This window comes from Artibeus jamaicensis, unplaced genomic scaffold (assembly GCF_021234435.1).
Source record: "Artibeus jamaicensis isolate MK-2021 breed Jamaican fruit bat unplaced genomic scaffold, CSHL_Jam_final contig_1539, whole genome shotgun sequence".
NCBI classification, from domain to species: Eukaryota; Metazoa; Chordata; class Mammalia; order Chiroptera; family Phyllostomidae; genus Artibeus; species Artibeus jamaicensis.
In genome coordinates, this window is record NW_026521299.1 from 1,002,295 (window position 1) to 1,021,486 (window position 19,192).

The 19,192-nt window shown below is 59.5% G+C and overlaps 1 protein-coding gene across 1 annotated transcript; it reads right to left on the reverse strand.

Annotated features, from left to right (window-relative positions):
- Nucleotides 1-1,743: 1,743 nt before the first annotated feature.
- Nucleotides 1,744-18,792, reverse strand: SPDEF (SAM pointed domain containing ETS transcription factor). The gene is made up of 6 exons (XM_037134463.2): nucleotides 18,491-18,792; nucleotides 8,203-8,667; nucleotides 6,159-6,356; nucleotides 4,769-4,816; nucleotides 4,511-4,657; nucleotides 1,744-2,330 (listed from the first exon to the last, which is right to left on the reverse strand). Exons 2-6 carry the CDS (start codon nucleotides 8,636-8,638, stop codon nucleotides 2,152-2,154), a joined length of 1,008 nt encoding a protein of 335 aa, XP_036990358.2. The 5' UTR covers nucleotides 8,639-8,667; nucleotides 18,491-18,792; the 3' UTR covers nucleotides 1,744-2,151.
- Between the last annotated feature and the right edge of the window lie 400 nt (nucleotides 18,793-19,192).

The following is a 19,192-nucleotide window of genomic DNA, read 5'->3' on the forward strand; positions in this document are numbered from 1 at the left end:
AGGTCAAGTGGAGGTTGAATCTGTTCTCCACTACATAACCTTTCTCCATCAAATCCACCTCCAATGACAAGAGCCTGATTTTAGCCAAATGGAGGACTTCAAATGAGCCCAAAATGTCGCCTTGATGTATTTGCACAAGCTGTTCCATGCCATGATGAGGGGACCCAGGTGCGGGTCCACGAGGAGGGTCAAGGAACGCCTAGGGCAGGCGGGCCCGTCAGGATGTGGGGAGAGGAGGAGCTGGAGTTTGCTGCCGCACACAGGTGTCGCTAGATGGGTGTGTGCCCCAGAGGGGATGCGTGCCTTGGGGCAGATTCTCGGAGCAGGAAGCCGCCCTACCCTGTTCCCCCGGCTCCCCTTTCCGGAGTTCCCCACTTCTAGGCATCCATTCCCCTCCCCACTCCCAGCCCCGACCTGAGATCTGAGGCCTCTCCAGACTCAGGCCCACCTGGGGATGTGGAAGCAGGTGGCTCCAGCGACCAAGTTGGGGGCAGGATGGCCAGCGGGAAAACAAAACCAGTTCAGCAGAGCCAAGCTGGGTTCTTGCCAGGGTCTCCACCTGTTCCCTTTCAGGGGGTGGGCAGACAGCAGGGCCCCCTCCTTCTTCGGGCCCAATTCCAGCTGACAGGTGCCAAGGTGCTGTTTGCTCACTGCCGGGACTAAACTTTCTTCCGAAGACAATAAAATTGAGGAGGGCAGAAGGCAGCAGTACTGAGCAGCACTTAACCCTCAGTGGTCTGGGCAGCGCTGGCTGGCTCCCGTCTCATTTCCTGGAAGCCTGTCCTCAGAAGGTGAGGGTTACGGAGGCTCAGGGCACTGACCAGTCCGGAAGCGGGGAGAGCCCTGTCCTGGTGGGTTCGGTTCTTGGTTCTACTACTGCCTGGCTGTGTGCGAGCAAGTCAACTGCCCTGAGACTCCATTTCATCATCTGAAAAATGGGATAACCCCTAATTTTGGAGTGGAAGCACACAGTCAGTCCTCAGGGTTCCTGAGCTCGGTGAACAGATGCAAGGGAAGCATGAGGAAGCTGAGTGGGCTGGTTTACCCAGGAGAGTGGGCAGTGGGTCCCATCTCCTCCAGCACACACACACACACACACACTCTGACCATACCCCTTCCCCATCACACCCTCACAACCCATTCACGGGGCTCACAGTTTCAAAGAGGGCACGACTGAGGTCTGTGACCTCCCTCTTCAGGAGAGAGGCTCCTCGAGCAAGCAGAGCCGGTGTCCCACGAGGGGCACTGAAGCACCCGCCCTCGGCCACGCCCCTGCTGCCCCAGCACAGAGCCCCTGCGGTTGGCCAGAGTCAAGGGCTCTTGGCCAGACCCTGGCCCACTCCAGGCAGAACAAGAGGATGACCAAGGACCTGCCTTCTCTGCACTCGTAAATATAGACTGTTATCAGGCCCAGCCGCTCCCTCCTCCCAGCCCACACCAGAGTTGGGGGAGACAAGGGCCATTCCAGCCCCTTTTTGGACTTGAGGACTCACTGTCACTTTCCCACAACAGCTACCAATCAGTCGTTCCCTTCCTTTTAGGTTCAGTTCAATGCCACCTCCCCCAGGAAGTCTCCCTTGACTACCCCCACGACCCTGTGACCAGAACCCCTGTGAGCACTGCTGGCTCTGTGCTGTGCCGCTCACTCACTGCACAGACACTGGGGCCATGTCAGTTCTCCAGTATCTTTATTACCCATTCCCAGGGACACCCCTGTCTCCCCAACTCGGGGACGCAGACATCTCCTAGCACCATGCCAGGCATGGTGCAGACTGAGTGGAGGAGAGCGCTGGACTGCGAGTGGCCCTGGACCAGTCACTGCCATTCTGTTAGGTCTGTTCTAGAAATGCTTGAGGTCAGAGGCTGGTGTGGAGGAAGCGCCCTCCCTGGGGAGCTGTGAACACTGAGGACAGCCCTGTCTCCCTTCATCCTGCAGTGGGTGGGCATGAACAGTCTGGCCCGAGGAGGAAGGGCTCTCTGGCCCCAGAGAGCTCGCTACACTCCTGGGAGCATTGGGCCATGCCCCCTGACCTTGGACACCGAATGCTGGCACACTGTCTCTCCCCCAGCTCAGGGTCTGGTTCAGACAGGGGCAGGCAGGAGGGAGGTCAGGGAAGGGTGAGTTTCAGCCCCGGGCCTGGCCCGCGGCCCTCAGATGGGGTGCACGAATTGGTAGACGAGGCGCTGGGAGATGTCCGGCTTCCGGATGATGCCCTTCTTGTAATACTGGCGGATGGAGCGGCTCAGCTTGTCGTAGTTCATGGCGGGGCGGTTCTTTCGGATGCCCCACAGCCGGGCCACCTGGGCGGAGTCCTCGATTTTGAAGATGCCTGGGGGAGCAGGAGGGCCCAGAGACAACCAGCGTGCAGGTAGGGAGCAGCCAGAGGAAGAAAGACCGAGACTTAGTCAGTGTCTTTGAAAGCCGAGCCAGCCAGTGTCCTGGGGGGAGGGCCAGGCCGTGGGGGCCATAATGCCTACTCCCAAGTTCAGTGTGAGGGCCAAAGAAATGCATGCAAGGAGCGTGCCACAGGTCCTGGTAAGTGGTAAATAACAGTACAGAGGCTTGAACCCCCTGGGTGCGGAGTGAGCCTGAGTACCACAGTGGGTTATTTGGGGCCCTGAGGGCCTGGCCCTTGCCAGCCCGGCTCCTGCTGTGGGGTTTGCGCACCTCACACAGAAGCCGAGCGGGGCTCCAGCTGTGCCCTCAGCTCACTTGGCACGGTCACCCCCCACCCCGCCGCCCCGCAGTTCCCAAGCCTGAAAGACCTCTTTGCCATTCTCAGACGCTTCGGCTCACACAGCCCTTGCCAGCAGACTTAATTCAGGGGAGGTGGTGGAAAGAGTGGGTTTGGAGCTGGGCCAACCTGGGTTTGCAACCTGGCCCTGCCATTTTCTACCTTTAGAAGCCGTCTAAGGCCCCTTTTTCCTGTGGATAAGTGGGGGCTGAGTGGTTATAGGAAGTGCTTAGTGCGGAGTCTGAAGGAAGTGCCCCTTGGGAAGGACTGCTGCATTGTTCATGCCCCCAGTATTAACCCCTCCTGGCAAGGCCCAGGTCAGCGCAGCCCCTTCAGGCAGCGTTCCCAGGCCGCCGCGCTCTCTCGGTCCTCCCTTCCCTGGAACTCTACCATGGGGCCTTCTCCCGAGGGCACGGTAGGGCCGGGGGAGCAGCTACTTCACTCTCTGTCTTACCTCCACACACAGTCATCACACCTTGTGCAGGAGCTTCTCTCCCACTCCTCTAGCCCCTCTCATCCTCCACCCTCAGCCTCAGAATCACCTCCTCCATGAAGTCCTCCTTGACCTGGGCACAGCTGCCCCCACGGTGCTTTCGCAGCCCCAACATTCTCTGCATACCAGCCCATTTTACTGCGAGTTCCCGTACAAGACGGCAGGTCCCTTGAGGACTGGGTACAGCTGAATTGTCCCTGAACCCCCAAGGCACTGTGATTCTTTGTAAATGCCCCCCCGAGCAAATGTGGTGCGGAAGGAGGTGTCAGCTGTCGGGTGAATGGATCTGAAGGCTGAGATCCAGGCACCCAGAGCTGCTAATGACGAGATGGGGCTTAGAACCCAGATTTCTTGGCTCTGAGCCTTTGCGAACACACACACACACACACACACACACACACACACACACACACACACACGCTGCCCAGGGAAGCAGCCACTAGCCACAGGGAGCTCTCAAGCACTCGATGTAGCAAGTCCAAAAGGAGGCGTGTCTAAGTGTAAAGTGCACATCAGATCTCAAATACTTAGTAAAATATCTCACTTAGAAATTGTATATTTGTTGCATGTTGAAATTATAATACATTATGATAGAGAGTTAAGTAAAATTATTGATAAAGTTGATGTCACCTGTTTAGAATGTTTTTAATGTGGTGCTCGAAAACCTGAGGCCACACTGTGTGGCTTGCACTGCACTTCCCACTGGGCGGCATCAGTCTCCCTGTGAAGCTAGTTTCTTTCTTTTTTAAAGACTTTATTTATTTTTTAGAGAGGGGATGGGAGGGAGACGGGGAGAGAAACATCATGATGTGCAAACAAACGCCCCCAACTGGGGACCTGGCCCACAACCCAGGAATCGAACTGGTGACCCTTCCATTCACGGGCCGGCACTCAGCCTACTGAGCCACGCCAGCCAAGGCGAAGCTATGATATTTTGGGGGCAAAGACTGTGCCGCATTCTTAGCAGAATGTCAGACACCTACTATGTCCCAGGCACTGTGTGGCCCTGGGGATCCTGAACAAGACAGAGCCTGGCCAGCAAACTGACAGACAGACATGGGCACAAACTGCACACACCCTGAGTGGGTCCAGCGACAGCAGCACATCTGTCATTCAGGGCAAAGGCGAGGGCCAGCTCCGCCCCTCTGCCCAGCCCCAGCCCCTCTCAGGGCCTAGTGCCTGCTAGGAACCCAGGCAGCCCCCTCGGCCCTCGGCGCCCCCTCGTTCCCGGTCCCGGTCCCGGCTCCGGCCCCACAGGGCGCCCGCCAGGCGCCCAACTCACCCTTCTCCTTGTTGAGCCACCGGATGAAGCGGCCGTAGCTGTGGGGCTTGAGCAGCAGCTCCCTGAGGAACTGCCACAGGTGGATGGGCGGCCCAGAGCAGGACGAGTCCACCTCGCTGTCCGTCCAGCTCTCCTCGCTGGCCGAGGCTGGGCAGCCAGGGAGGGTGGCGGTGAGTGGGGAACTGCAGCCACCCCTGCTTCCCTGGCAGCCACCCCTCGACCTCAGAGCCCGACCCCCGGGTGTCCTGCCCTGCTCACCGCAGAAGTGGACCATCCCAGGGGAAGTCCTCTCTTTCATCCAGGCCGCTGCAGGACAAAGAAAGGAGGTTGGGGACCCGGGAGAGACCCCAAGGGGACGGAGGACATTTTGGTGGGACTGTGGGGCCACAGAGGCCCCCCTATGGCACAGATTTCCCAATGGCTCCCTCCCTCTGCCAGTCTGTAGCTGCTTCCTTGAAGGAAATTTGGGATTTCAGAGCTGGGAGGGGCCTTCATAGGCCTGGAAGCAGCCCCATTGTTGCTCAGAGGGAAGAGCTGAAGGGGAGCCTTGCTCACCTACGAAATGGGGCCAGGACATGTCCTCACAGAACTTGCAAGGGTCCTAGGAAGTCTGCACAGCACCTTGTTCAGTGTCCCGCATAATGAACACCCACTGCCCTCCAGCTGCCGAGTTTGCCCAGCACTTCTAACCCCCCTGCTCTCTGCCCAGCCCCCTCCCTGTCTCCCCTGTCCCAGACCAAGCAGTGGTGGGGGTGAAGGCCACCAGTTTCCAGCCCCGTCGACACCCAGCACTCAGCCTGGTACCGACCACTGCTCATCGTAGTCACTGACAAGGAGCCTGGTGGGGCAGGGCACTGGTCTCTGACTGGGTCATATGAGTAGGTCCGGCCCATTGTTCACCAGGGCCCCTAAGGTCAGGGGCCTTGACCCACTGAGCAGGCATTTCCTCCAGAGCACACTGCTCGGTGCAGGGCACCAGTGCGATGGAGGTGGGTGGGCACGCAGCCTTTCAAAAGAACGGGAGCCGCTGTCTGCGTCCCGGTGGGGAACGAGATCAGGGTCACAGGGTCACAGGGTCACAGGGTCACCGCTACGTGCGGAACACGGTATACTCTGACACTGTCCGTGTTTTTCAAAAAAGGGAGAAAGAACCACACATGTATAGTTTCTTGTATCGCATAAACCTTCCCAAGAAACAGATGACAGCAGTTGCCCCCAGGAAGGGGGATTGGAAAGCTGGGGATCTGGAGTGAGAGGAAGAATTACGTTTTACAATATACTAATTTCACTAAGTTAAAAAATGTACACATTTATTACCCCATTACTTCTCCAAAACAGCTGAAAAAAACAAATGACATTTTAGAGGGACAAAGAAGGGCTTTGTAGCATCCACGGTCCCATCAGCTGTGACCTCCCACGTACTCACTGTCTAACTTCTACCTCCTAACTTCCCACGTGCTCTGTCCTGTGTCCTCTGGGCTTGGCCGGGGCTGGCGGTCACCCGGGCTCCAGGGAGGCAGCTGCCCCCCTGGGTCCACAGCGGAGGACAGCGGAGGGTAACCTCCCAGCAGACAGCTTGGCCTGAGCTCCCCTTGGGTCCCTGGCTTGGAGCTGGGAAGGGGCTGCTCCCACCCACGCTGTGTCCAACCTGATTTCCAGATGTCCAGGTGGGCGTGCAGCACGTCGCCGCCCAGGGGTGAGCGCTGGCGAAACTGCTCCTCTGACATGGCGCACAGCTCCTTGCCCCCCAGTTCCTGGAAGGCCTTGCCCACGGGGGGCAGCCGGTACTGGTGCTCTGTCCACAAGAGCCACTTCTGCACGTTGCCAGGACTCCAGTCCATGGGGTCTGGGCAAGAGACACTCCCTCAGCTCCGGGGCTGTGTGCGGGCCTCGCCCAGAATGCGGCCCACGGTGCTCCAATGGCACGCTGTGTGGCCTGGGGACTTGTGGCCCAGGACCGTGAACTCCCAGGTGGGGCCGGGCCGGGCCCTCTTCAGGGGCCCTGTGGAGGGGTTCTTCAAGAAGAGACTGAGGTGAGAGGGAGGAACCAGGGCCCTGTAAACAAACCTGGCTCAGGGCAGGATAGCCTGGGTCCTCCGTCCCTCCCACCTCATCCAGACCTTGAGTTGACACTTCTAGCACCTCCGAAGGACCCTTTGGGGAGCTACAGCCCTGGAGGGGACAGTGACATTAGACCAGAAACTCATAAACTTCTCTTCCAGCTGCCTCTTGCCTTCCCAAAGGCCCTCAAGGAAATGCGGAAAAATCCAACCAAGAATTAACCCTATAAACCCAAACCCCTTCTCCCCCTACCATATTTTACAGATGAGAAAACTGAGGCAATGAGAGTTCCATCTCTTGTCCAGCACCTAACTCAGGGCTGGGTGAATAGTAGCTGCTCACTGCACATGCATTGAATGAACAGATAAATGAGTAGCATGTCTCACCGTGGTCAGGGGCGACCACAGGCCTCAGAGGGAGGAGGGGAGTCACTGGCCATGTCTTAGATGTTCTCCTCGAGGAGCTGCTCTGGGGTGAGCCTGGCAGAGCTCATGGGTGGAGACGAGGATGGGGGGGGGTGAAGTCACAATGGGGTTCCAAGTGAGCACTGGTCTAAACTGGTTCCCCAGCAGCGTGACCTGAAGACTGGGCCGCTCCACTTAATAAACCCATTTTCCTCTCTAGGGTCAAATCAATTTGTTTCTGTCCCCATTGTCCAGAGGACAGGCCCCTCCCTCCCCAACCCGGTGTGGGAGTGAAGGTACCATGGGAGACCTCCCTGGGGTTAGGGGTGCCGGCCTGAGCATTGGGCAACTGGAGAGCTGGGGCATTTGGCAGGAGCTACCTTAAGGCCGTGCGAGTGGGGGTCGGGGGCGCGGCCAAGGTGTCTGCTAGGAGCGGGGCTGGGCCTGAGGGCTGCCTGAAGATCTGTGTGAAAGCGGCAGAGTGAAATGCTTGACTGCCAGGGCGCAGGGACCCAGGAGACGGGTCAGGCCCGCCCAGAGCTGCAGAGGCGGTGGAGGGACAGGGCTGGAGACCCGGCAGCCCCTCGGCCCGCAGCAGCGGCTCCATAACCACAGGCCCTGGCACACACCTTCATGCCCAGCCTCCTGATGTCCCTTCACTTTACCTATGATCTGTTTTCTTCACTCTGATGTCACCTTTGTAAATGAAGATTTTTCACCACCCAGCTCCCCAGTGCCAGAACAGGCCCTGGCATATTAAGTTACTGTTTGTTGAGCACAAGGTGCCATCCTAGGAGCTGGGGATGTAACCGTGAACAAAACAAATGAAAATGGTGTCCTCTGCGTGTAATATTCCAGTGGGGGAAGACAGAAAATGAACAGATAAATAAATAAAATATGCAGCAAGGAGGCAGGTGCAGCTGTGGGGGAGGGGAGAGGAGTCTGAGAGGAGGTGGGAGGTGGTGGCCCCGTGGTGTCAAGCTCGAATTCATTTCATCCAGCAGGGACTTGGACGGTGCAGGTGGGGCGTACAGAGGGTCAGAACTTCCCGGCCTCGGCTCCCAGCTGTGTGCCCATGTGTGGAGAAGCATCAGCATTCCTGGGGCTGCCTGAGGCTGGGCAGGGCCGGCCAGAGCACAGCAGGCCACGTCCCTGTGCCCCCCCCCCCCAGCGACCTCAGCCTGGCCCGTCCCCACCTTGCAGAGGTGCATGTGTGGAGGGACTCACCTGCAGTGATGTTGAGCAACTTGCAGGCTGTCTCAATGTCCTTGAGCACCTCGCCCACCACCATGGACTGCACCTGCTCCAGTGAGTGCTCCTCCAGGGCCAGCCCGCCAGGAACCAAGTCCAGGCTGCCCCCCGCGGCTTGGCTGTCGATGACTGGGCACTGCTCAGGCTCCTCAGGTGGCTTATCCTGAGTGCTGACCCCGGGACCCTTGGCAGCCCAGTTGCTGTCCTCGGGGTACAGCATGTCCAAGTAGGAGAGGTAGAAGGCAGACAGACCCTGTTCGAGTGTGGCAGGCGGGCTGGGGCTCCAGTCCTGCCTCTCGGGCCTGACCACGCTGGCTGCCACCTTCTCTGGGCCCGTCCGAAACACAGTGTTGGGGGACAGCGGGAGGCGGCTGGGGGGCAGGCTGCTCAGGCTGGGGCTGGCGCTGCCCATGCCGCTGCTGCTCAGGCCAGCCTCCGTGTCTGCAGAAACAAGAGAGGAAGGAGTCAGGTCTGGCTGCTTCCCCATCCCCATGGTGGCCACTGAGGGCCCAGTGGGCAGTGGCTGGGCCCGGGAGAGAGCTGGGGATCCAGGTCACTGGGCAGGTGGGACAGGGCTGGGAAAGACATGGGGGTGGGAGGTGGGGTAGGATTGTAAAGGGACATCTTCTCATTCTCAGGGAGGCCAGCTTGGCTGGCAGCAGCACATTTTTGTGTGTGTAGTGTGCTTAAAACAACTTCCTGAGGTTCCTGACCTCCGTCAGTCCTCACAGTGGAAGGCATGATTAGTCCCATTTGACAGATGAGTAAACTGAGGCCTAGAAAAGGTGCCTTTCGTGTCTAGTCCTCTGTTCCTTAGCCAGCCCATACCCAGATCCCAGTCCACTGTCCTGCGGAGGAAGTTCCTTCTGAGAGCTATCCCAAATCTTTCTTCCTGTAGCAAAGCTTTATTTATTCTGCCTCTAAAGGAAGTGGGGGAGGGACAGAGTCACCATCACCTTAATCAACCAGGTGAAGGAAGGAGAGAAGCAAGTGAGGGGTATAGTGGGGGGTAAAGCACCTCACAAGTTGGGCAGGGGCCCCCATCCCCTCCCACAGGGCCATTTGGGGGCTCCCGCATAAGGCTAATGAAGTGGTCAACAAGCAACAAAGCACAGGCGGCTCGGCTTTGCCCCCACTCCCGGGGGAACCCACCCTACCTTGACCTCCCCTGAGAGGCGCTGCCCTGGGGCCCTCCCCACTCCCAGGCCCAGGAGGCGGTGCTCACGTGCTGACCCACAGGCCCCCTGTCCCAGGCCAGCAGGGGCTGGTGAGAAGGCCCAGGAGCCGGAACAGCGGAGGCCCTCAGCGGCCCGAACACCCACTCCTCTCTGAGGCCCCAGGGCCCCCAGGGGTGGCAACTGGAGGCTTCCCTCCCCATCAGTCACCCAGGCTGTGCTGCGCCAGGGGCTTTTTCTCTGAGCCCGCCCCTACTGGAGTATGTCGTTTGGGTGACAGGGGCACCGGAGAGAGGGCCGTAGACCAAGCAGCAGGGTATCTGGGATATTTCCATCATGTGCAGGCCCCATCTCAAGAGTGAATCAGAGCAGAGGCGGAAGGTTACCAACAAATACACGTCCCCAAGAACACAGGGAGCCATTCAGAAGGGAGGCGAGGAGCATGGAGATCGGTCCGGGGCAAGCTAACGCGTCCTTCCTCAGGGGCATTTATACTGAAAGCAGAGGTTCTCAGAAAGTGGTGCTGGACCGGCAGCATCAGCTCAGCTGGAAACTGGTTAGGAATTCGAATTCTCAGGCCTGCCCCAGAGCCCTGAACCAAGTGGGGTGGAGGGAGGGGTGGGGGGAGGCCCAGCAGTGCCCCGCCGTAGGCACTGGGGGAGGTCCTGACCCGTGTTCACGGTGGAGACTCAGACTCTGTGCTAAAGGTGTGTCTGGTCAGTAAGGGGGGGGCTGTAGTCAGGGGACTGCGGATTTGCCTGGCGGGGGAGTTCATCGTGCCCCCTGGGACAGGGCGGGAGCTGCCAGGGCCAGCTCCAGTTTCGCCATGGGACTGCCCTGCCCTGCCTGTGTGACAGCAAAAGAACCCAACTTGGAAAATACCTCTGGCTTCTCCCGGGCTGCAGCTAGCCCGTTCCACAACTTTGTTCAACTGAGGAGATGGTGTCCTTTCTCTCTGGAGAGCAGAGCCTGCTGCACGGCGCCCCAGGACAGAGCTCCCTCCTGCCCCCCTTGCACACTGCCCACCTTCCCAACCGCACTTGGCAGCCCTGCAATTCACCGCAGCGGAGAGAGCGCCAGCAAGAGAGAAGGGTGTTCCCTTTGACTTCGACTCTTTCTTTCAAGAGCTCCTTTAGGTGACAAGGAAGGAAAGGTCAGGGTGGGGTGGGATGGGGTAGGCAGGGACAAGGGGGCGGGGGGTGGGGGACAGAGGGCAGGCCTGGAACCATTTCAAGCCCTTCTGTGCAAACACACGTGTGTGCTGTGGGCCCTCATTATTTACCCAGGCAGCGCCAACAGCCGGTTCTGCCCCCAGGTCCCCACCCGGCCTACGCCCGCACCCTGCCCCTTGGTGACCCCACCCCTGGAGAGACCCCCTCCGCCCCCACCCCTCCCACATCACCCCTGGCCTGCTGCCCGCCCCATCCGCATCCCCAGAACGCTCCCGTCTGCCACGTTAGGACAGTTACTGCCAACACCCTGGGCCGTATGCCAGGGAGACGGAAGCTTGTCCAGGAGGCAGGAGCACTGGCCTCCCCCGTGGCCTCCTGTTCGCTCGGCCTCAGCTGCAGGGGGGATGGAAGGGAGCTGCTATGTTTCGGGGCCCAGTGGCATGAGGGGTCAGTGAGGATGAATGGGCAGGGCAGGTGGCAGTGTTTGCTAGGCGGGGACGTGATGACACATTGGTCAATGAGCTGCGTAGCTCTCTCCTCCCCCGCCCTGCCCCGCCCGCACCGGGAGAGGCAGCACAGGCCTTCTCCTCTGCCCCCTTTCCTGGATGGGGCAGGGAAGGTGCAGCGACGGCCTGGGCTCCAGGTCTTTCGGCTCCTGGCCCAGGGTTCCCTCACCAGCAGAGAGCTCCCGCCTTCCCCTGCACACCCTGCACTCCAGCTCCCCATCACCTTACTCCTAGATGCCCAGGAGCCTGCTTTCAATCAAGGCTTTGTCCCAGCTCAGCACCTTCCTGGAGAAACATGCTCACTATTAAGAAACTTTGAAAGCAGGAGACACACAAAGCACAGTTGTGTCTTTTCGTGATTAACTGTGTGGCCAGAAGACCTGGTCATTCTCAGGCGAGGGGTGGTGGGGAATGTCTGACCCCAGCACCCAGGTCTGGGGGCACCTTGGTTTACTGGTCAGGGGCCAGGAGCTGCTGTGCGCAGGCCACAGTTCTGGCCCGTCCTCCAGGCTCTGGGGCCAGACTCCCTGGGAAGAGAGAACTGCAGTGTGCGCTTCAGATGCCCACAGTGTTCGAGCACGTCTCCGCTTTTACTGCTCGCAGCCTGGGTGACGCAGAGTTTTGTGGACGTGGACAGCGAGGCTCAGAGGGTTCTGCAGCGTGGCCAAGGCCCCCAGCTGGCCAAGTGTGGGCTCTGCTAATTGCACCACCTTCCCTCTGAGGCCTCTGCTCCGGCCAGTTCCATCTTCCCAGGCTCCTGCCCACCTCCTGAGTTCTCATTCCACCCCACGGTCAAGCTCATGTCCCTCCGTCAGCCTTTCATCAGGCACCTCTGTACTCAGAAACCTCCATGGCTCCCCACTGCCTTCCCGCCTGATCCCAACGGCCGGCGCGCACCTCTGAGCGCACCTCTGAGCTCACCTCCGAGCCCGCCTCTGACCCAGCCCAGACAGTCAGAGCTAGAAGGACCCACGTATGATGTGACTGTATTACAGAAGGGAACAGCAAGGCCCAGAGTGGGGAGGGACTCATTTGCTGGTTAGCGGCAGGGTCTGGATTAGAACCGGGGCTCGACCTTCATAGCCAGCTTCTTATGAGAACATCTCTCCCTGTCCCCTGTGCTATACCCAAGATGTGGCTATTTTCTCTTGTGTTGCTGTCCCCCTGCCCGAGATGCCACTTCCTTCTCATCACAGTTTAGCCCAAAGCCCTCCTCCCCCAGGAAGCCCTCCCCCACAGCTCCCTTGTCTGATTTCCCAGCTCTCCCCATTTGTGCCACACAAGTCATCCCTAATTACATTCACAAGTGACTGTTCGCCCCTGAGGACACACGTGTACTGAGAAAAGTGATGCTCAGAGCGGCGGGCCCTGCCCACAGGCACTCCGCAGGGCTGGGCCCAGACTGGAGGCCTGCGGACTCTCAGGCTGCTGCTCCGTGGGCCTGGCGTCCTGGGACAGGCCGGTTGTTTGCCAGGCCCAGGCCCTCGATCGGCAGACCCCGCCCTCCCGACAGCCTCTGCTGGCTGGGCCCGAGGGGCTGCGAGTCTCCTGAGAGATGCCTCCAGCTCCCCAACCTTGAGCTGATCTTTTCTTGATTAAGCCACATGTCTGGATTAAGGCTCAGGGTGTCTTGGCTCCTTCTACCCAAGTAGCTTTGGCTCTGACTCCAGACAAAGAAACTTTGGTAACAGCTGGTAGAAGTCAAGGCTCAGAGACAAGGCCAGACCCTGGGGCAGTGGTCAGAGGGATTAGGCCCTTCTGGCCCGTTCTCTCAGCACCTCCTGCCCCCCAGGAAGACAGATCAGGGGGGAAAGGCGGAGGGACCCAAAGTCACAGATTTATAGCAGCAGCTGTTCCCTGCCGCTGCCTGGGCCTCTGTCACCCTTGGGGACAGAAATGTGCCCCTGCAACTCCCCTGCCTCCAGGGTTCTCACTCCCATCCCCACCCGGCATCTGAAAAAGATCCCCTGATAGCTCCGGAAACTGTAGCCCCAGAGCCCTGGGCAGTCACGGGGCTGGAGCCTGTCTCCCACATTCTGCGCAGCCCAGGCTCCCAGATCTTTACCCCGGGGGGTTGTAGGTGGAGTTAATGTGCCCAAGTCCCCACTTCAGCCCTGAGACCCAACCTCCATCTGCCCAGAGCCCAGGACCCTGGTTGCAGACCCCCATGAGAAGAGCCCTGAGGGACTGTGGGTGGGGCGGGGGGGTCACAGAGCCACCACTCGGCCCTGCGTGCACCTCACGTCAACTGGAGCGGACCTCTCAGGCTTTCCCACTGGAGCCCCTCCCTCTCTCCACCCAGAGGACCCCCTCTCGTGGGTCAGGGGCTGCCGAGGTGCGACTGGGGCCTGGCAGGGAGCCACGCAGAGTGAGCAGGGGCCACATGGGCCTACCCCCGAGCCTGCTGGTCAGCACCTTGGAGAGAAGCCTGGCCAGGTCACAGAAGTCTGGGGCCAGTACTGATGACCCACTGAACCTCCCCAGCTGGACCCAGACTCCCCCTCCTGCAGACCTTCCCTGCTCACCCTGCTGCTCATCCCTGCCCCTTCAATTCTCCCTGGACAGCGCTGGCCCTTCCATGGAACCCCAGCTCCCTTGCCCTTTTGAAACTGCTCTTCAAACTAGCTTGACTCAAGAAAATTGCCCGGCCTTCTCCTTACTGACCACCCTTCCTGACCCAGAGTGCTGGCTTTTCTCCAGTGGACTTACCACCCTCTTAGCCAGGAAGGGGTCCCTGATGCCCCCTGTGCCCCGCCCCCACCCCCAGGCAGCTCTGGCCTCTCAAGCACCAGCTGTGGTTGTCCCCAAACACCTGCTGCCACTGGAGTCTCCGTGGGCAAGAGAAGGGAGGTGGGTCCTGGGAGGGCTTGCCTGCCTTGGGCTCAGCTTGAGACTCAAGGAGGTAGGTTTCTTCTCGGCCCAGTGGCTATCCCCACCTCCTCAGATTCCAGAATCAGCCAGACCACTGGCCTAACTTACTCAGGAGCCCTGTTCTCTGGAAGGTTCAACTTGAGGAGCCAGCCAGGGGGTCCAAAGCTGGGGTGTGTGGGAGCCTCAGGGGCTGGGGTGAGGCCATGGAGGAAGCAGAGGGTGGGTAGGGGCTTGGGGGGCAGGGCTATGTGGCAGGAGGACGGGACACAGGAAACAAAAGGGTCGGGGAAATATCGAGGGTGTCTGCTCCGGACCGCTGTTCCCATGGGCGGCCAGGAGCCGCGGGCACGGTCAGACCAGCTCTGTATCCCGTTCACTCCTGCTGCCTCAGACGTCACTTCCAGCCCCTCTGGGTCGAGGTGAGGGCCAGCTAGACGAACTTTCACCGGGCTCTGCCAGCTCTCCCCAGTGTTATTCCCACTGGACAGACAAGGGTGCCGTGGCTGCTGTGCGTTGCCTGGCCATGGGGACTGAGTAGGGATTGGAACTCACAGCTGAGCTCCACCCTGTTTGGGTGGCTGCGCCTCCTCCCTGCACCCATCCTCTGGACTCGGTATCCAGAGCCCGTGGAAGACTTGGCCCACCCTTCCTGAGCAAGGAGGGCCACCCAGGCAGCTGTGCCTCCCCTCACACATGGCCCGTCAGGCCCAGCTCCCACCCAGCCCAGACAAGCCCGGGCCAGGGACCAAGTAAGGCACAGGTCCGACCAGAACCCCAACGTTCTGTCATGTCAAATACAAATCCTGCCAGATTTCCACTTTCCAGATACTGCAAATCACTTCTTCGTTCAGCTCTGGCTGAGCACATACTGTGTGTGAGTGTATTTCATGTTTCAGCGCTCGGTCAAGTCCCTTTGCCTCACCTGGACCGTGGCCCCCAGCCATCCGCCTGTCCCACCCTTGGTCGCCACGCAGTGGCTGACGGGGCGGCCCTGCTCTCTCCAGCGTAGTCTCCACAAACACTCTTCTGCGGCCCCTTCTCTTCCCTCCTCCTCCAGCACCTCATCTGTACCCCTGACACCCGGTGCCCAACAGGCTTTGAAGTTTCGTGGGCGTCTGCTTCCCCACGCTCTGCAATGTGAGAACACGGGGTTTCACCTGCTTCTGTCTGTGGGCCCTTAATGGATCCTCTGGGCCCCAGGGGGTAAAATAGGGACTCGTGCAGACAGCGTGCCCTGGGGTTTGGCAGGGCAAGGCAGAACAGTGCTGTGAGCAGTCAGGTCAGCCTCCCAGCAGGCTCCCCTCGTCTCCGTTCTCGTGTCTCCGCAGCCTCCTCCAGGCCCAGCGCCCTGCTGGATGGGGCGGGTGCTCTGCAAACCACGGGGGAGTGCGTGCCACGCTGGTGGGGCTGGGGGACGGCACTCTGAGCCCCAGTCTGAGGGCCTGGGAGCACACCTCGGGGCTTAGAAAGGAGGTTTTAGGACAGCGTGAAGGTGCTCCAACACTGAGAAAATGATAGAAAGTCCAGAAGAACTGTCTTGACAGACTAAGAACAGAAATTGCTTCCGGAAAAGGCTTATATGGTGTGTGTGTGTGGGGGGGGGTGAATTATCAATGGTTTATTGGGACCCTGGGCAGCTACCCCCAGACCTTTAGCCTCTGTCTGGGGGCTGGAGGGAGAAGGAAGGGCTCCTCCATTCTGGGGGTGCCCTTTCTATGGTCCTGGGTGGTCACCGGTCCTTCTGTCCACCAGCAGGGTCACACTAGGCTCCAGATGGGAGGAGTGGTTGGAGGGAAAAGGACACTCATTCTCCCCTCGTCTGGAGGCCCCGCTCCACTGCTGAGAGGGGAGAGGAGAATCTGGCAGGGGCACCTCCTGGGCTGGGAACATGCAAACCAGGCAGGGGAAGGAGCCAGGCATTAAATGTCAGGAAGAGCCCAGGGCAACTCAGCTTGTGCAAAGTTTGCTTTGGGAAGAGTTGCTCCACTTGACAGACCACTTGCCTGGCTGGGGGCGCAGGGTGGGGCATGGGATGGGATGGGGTGGAAGGAGGTCCCAGACCAGGTTCGAGCCCCAACTCTTTAGCTCTGGGACTCGGGCAAGCGGCTCAGCTTCCTTGGAGACTCAGTTGTCTTGTCAAATGCACGTCAATACCATGGCTTAAAGGGCTGCGAAGACTGAGGGAGAAGGAGTGTGAAAATCCCTTGTGAGTTCGATGGGCGGAGTGTACATGGAGATGGCACCTGGGAGCGGGTGAGGGGATGGGGCGGGAGAAGAAGGAAAGAAAAGGGAACGGGGTGCAGAATGAGGAGGAGAAAGGAAAAACCGGATGGCAACGTGGGTGGAAGGGCAGGGCTTAAGGGCGGAGTCTGAGAGGGAGTTGAGGATGGATGGCAGTGAGGGAAGCCTGAGCCTTGCCCTGAGGTCACCTTGTTCTCTGGCCCAGTGCGGAGCAGCTGTTGGCCTCAGCCACCCATCCCCAACCTCTGGGAGGAACCAGAGCCAGAGCCTCCAGCCTCCCCTGACCTCAGCCTGGGAGACAAGCCTGGGAAGGCACACAAGTCTTGCAAAGCTGGCAGATCCAGCCAGCCTCCACCAACTCCTACACAGCCTTCGAAACCCAGCTCCCAGTTGCCGCCTCTGTGAAGCCTCCTTTAACAGACGAAACCACCTGCCTAACTTTCTCACCAAAAGGCAAGTTCAGGGCTTGCTCAGAGTCACACACCCTGGGCCATAACTCCTTCTTGCCCTCCACCCAGAGGGTCTGTGTCCCCAGGTCAGCCTGAACTGGCCTCCCAGGTCACACTCATGCTGCACCAAGTCGTTCAGCATGAAAATAAACTAATTGTTTCAGGGCTATTAATTTTATATCTGCAATGACCTCAGTGGTAAATAGCGGGTTCTCCTAGGTTCTTCTACTTGCTGCCTGGGTCACAATTTCTGAGCATTGATTGAGCACCTACTGTGAGCCACCTGTTCCCTCAGGCTTGGTTGACAGAGCAACTATCTGCTTCAGAGGGTCCTTGTGAAAACCAGTGGCATCATAACTGCTAAAGTGTGTTCTAATTGGGAACACAGTAAGCATGTCAGCTCTGGGTCCCCGTCTGCCTGGAGCAGAGGAATCACTTGTTCAATTACTTTCAAGCTCTCAAAAGGGAGGGTGGTCCCCTGTCCAGTGAGACACCACCTCCTCCGCACCCCAACGTCCCCAGGAGCCCTGAGGATGTACCCGCTCCCCAAATTTCTGAGTATTTAGGGTGGTGAGACTCCACATGGGGAGTTCCTGGCTCTGATCCCGCCCCCACGTGGTCGGGGGACAGGGAAGACTGTCCCTGCTGGGCTTGGCCATCGTCTGGGGCCGCCTGTCTTATGGGGCATCTCCAGCCCGTCCCTGCCTGCCACCTCAGAGCTGAGTGCCTGTTTACTTTGTTACTCAGCTGAGCAGCTGGTGCTGGGGAGATGCTGCTTTATTGGGGGTTCTGTGAACCTGTTTATTGGGGGGGTGGGGGCAGGAAATGAGGCCAAGTCCCAGCCCTGGACAAGGAGGAAGAGAAAGGCCGTGACCTCCATGGAGGGGACAGGCCCTTGGGGCTTATGACCCGGGTATGGACTGCTGGGTGGGCCCAGTTGGCATGTGAGGTGAGGGAATCTGGGGCTGGTTTGGTGGGCCTGCCCACTCCCTAACAGGCACAGGCAGACACATGTACACACGCATGTGCACACACGTGCATGCATGCACAATCACAGATATATGCACACACATGCACGCACCTCATCAGGCCTCAGTGGAGACCCCGCCATCCAGACCCTCAGCTTTCCTCCCTGCCATCCCCACCATCTACTTTCCTCTCCCTGGAAGGCAGCCGGCAAATCTTAGAGATGAGCACCTTCAAGGACTCTCCCTTCCTTCCTGATGTTCCCGGACTGGGCCCACAGGCCCTCTGCTCCCCTGGAAGCCCGCGCAGCCAGCTGTTTGCCCACAGCTCCCCAGCCGCCTGGTCCCTGTGCCCGCCACTGCCCTGCCCGGCCCCTGGGCTCTGGACCTATCCCTACAGCTCCGGCCTGGACCCTGTCCCTGAGCCTCCTTCCAGCCTCAGCAAGCCCCTGCCCATTTATGGCCTGGCCCCGGAGAGACCCTGCTCTTGGCCGAGCAGCCCCGGCCAGTGGCAGCAGAAAGGCTGCTGTGTTTTGCTAGCCGAGCAGAAAGGCCAGCTCTCAGGGCCGAGTTTCTGCCTGTCCAGAGCTGTCACCCTCAGGTGGGCAGGTGGGCTCCATGGCAAGCCCAGATGGGAACGTCACAGACGCGGGGTGCCCGGGCCTCACCCGGCCAAGGGACTCACCCAGGCTCTGGGGTCGGCACGGGGAGGGAGACTGGGCAGCGTGCAGAGACACAGGGGGTTCTGAGGGGGCAGGACCAAGATGGCAAGGTCACTGGTGCCTGGAAGATCTGTTCTGAGCTTACAAAGTGCATCTCCAAGTCCTCCCAGTCACTCACCTCCCCACAGCTGGCAGGGTATTCAGTAGCGCCCACTGGGCTTACCTGTTAGCTGCCTGGTGCCCAAGTCGTTGCCTGCTGCAGTGGCAACCTTGGGGGCCAGGAGGTGGCAGAGACAGCTCGGGCCACTGCTGGGTCTCAGCCAGGCATCGGGGGAGCCAGTGGGACCACGGACCAGCAAGGCTGGCGGCAGAGGCAGCACTCGGGTGGTCTCTGAGGTCTCAGGCCTCCTGCTCTGTAGGGAGCCCCCAGCCCCCAGCCCAGGGCCACCTGCTATCACCGTGACAAGACCCAGCTTGAGCGGCTTACGGTGGGGCCACGGTGGGCTCTGAGCACCGGGTCTGCGTCTTCGGGGCAATGTGGACGCAGGTGGAGTACAGGAATGTGCTGGGAGGAAGTCAGGCAGGGATGAAGAGTTGGCTGGGCCTGATTTCCCATTATAAGTAATCCTTCCTTATTTACCTGAACAAATACGCTCCCTGCTTACCTCAGACCACAGGCGGGCTCTTGGTTAACCCTTGAGGGCCTTTCCCTCCTCACTGGGGAATCTATACCCTGGCAACCGGGGAACTCAGTCACGCATTCATTCATTCACTCTCTCACTTCCTTTCATTATTTGATGCACAGCTACTGCGCTTGTGTTATGTGTGAGGCACAAGATATATATCGAGAAGGAACTGGGTTGAGCACTAAAAGGAATCAGTCGAGGTTGGGGGAAAGACAAGCAAGCAGCAGTGGAAATTCAGA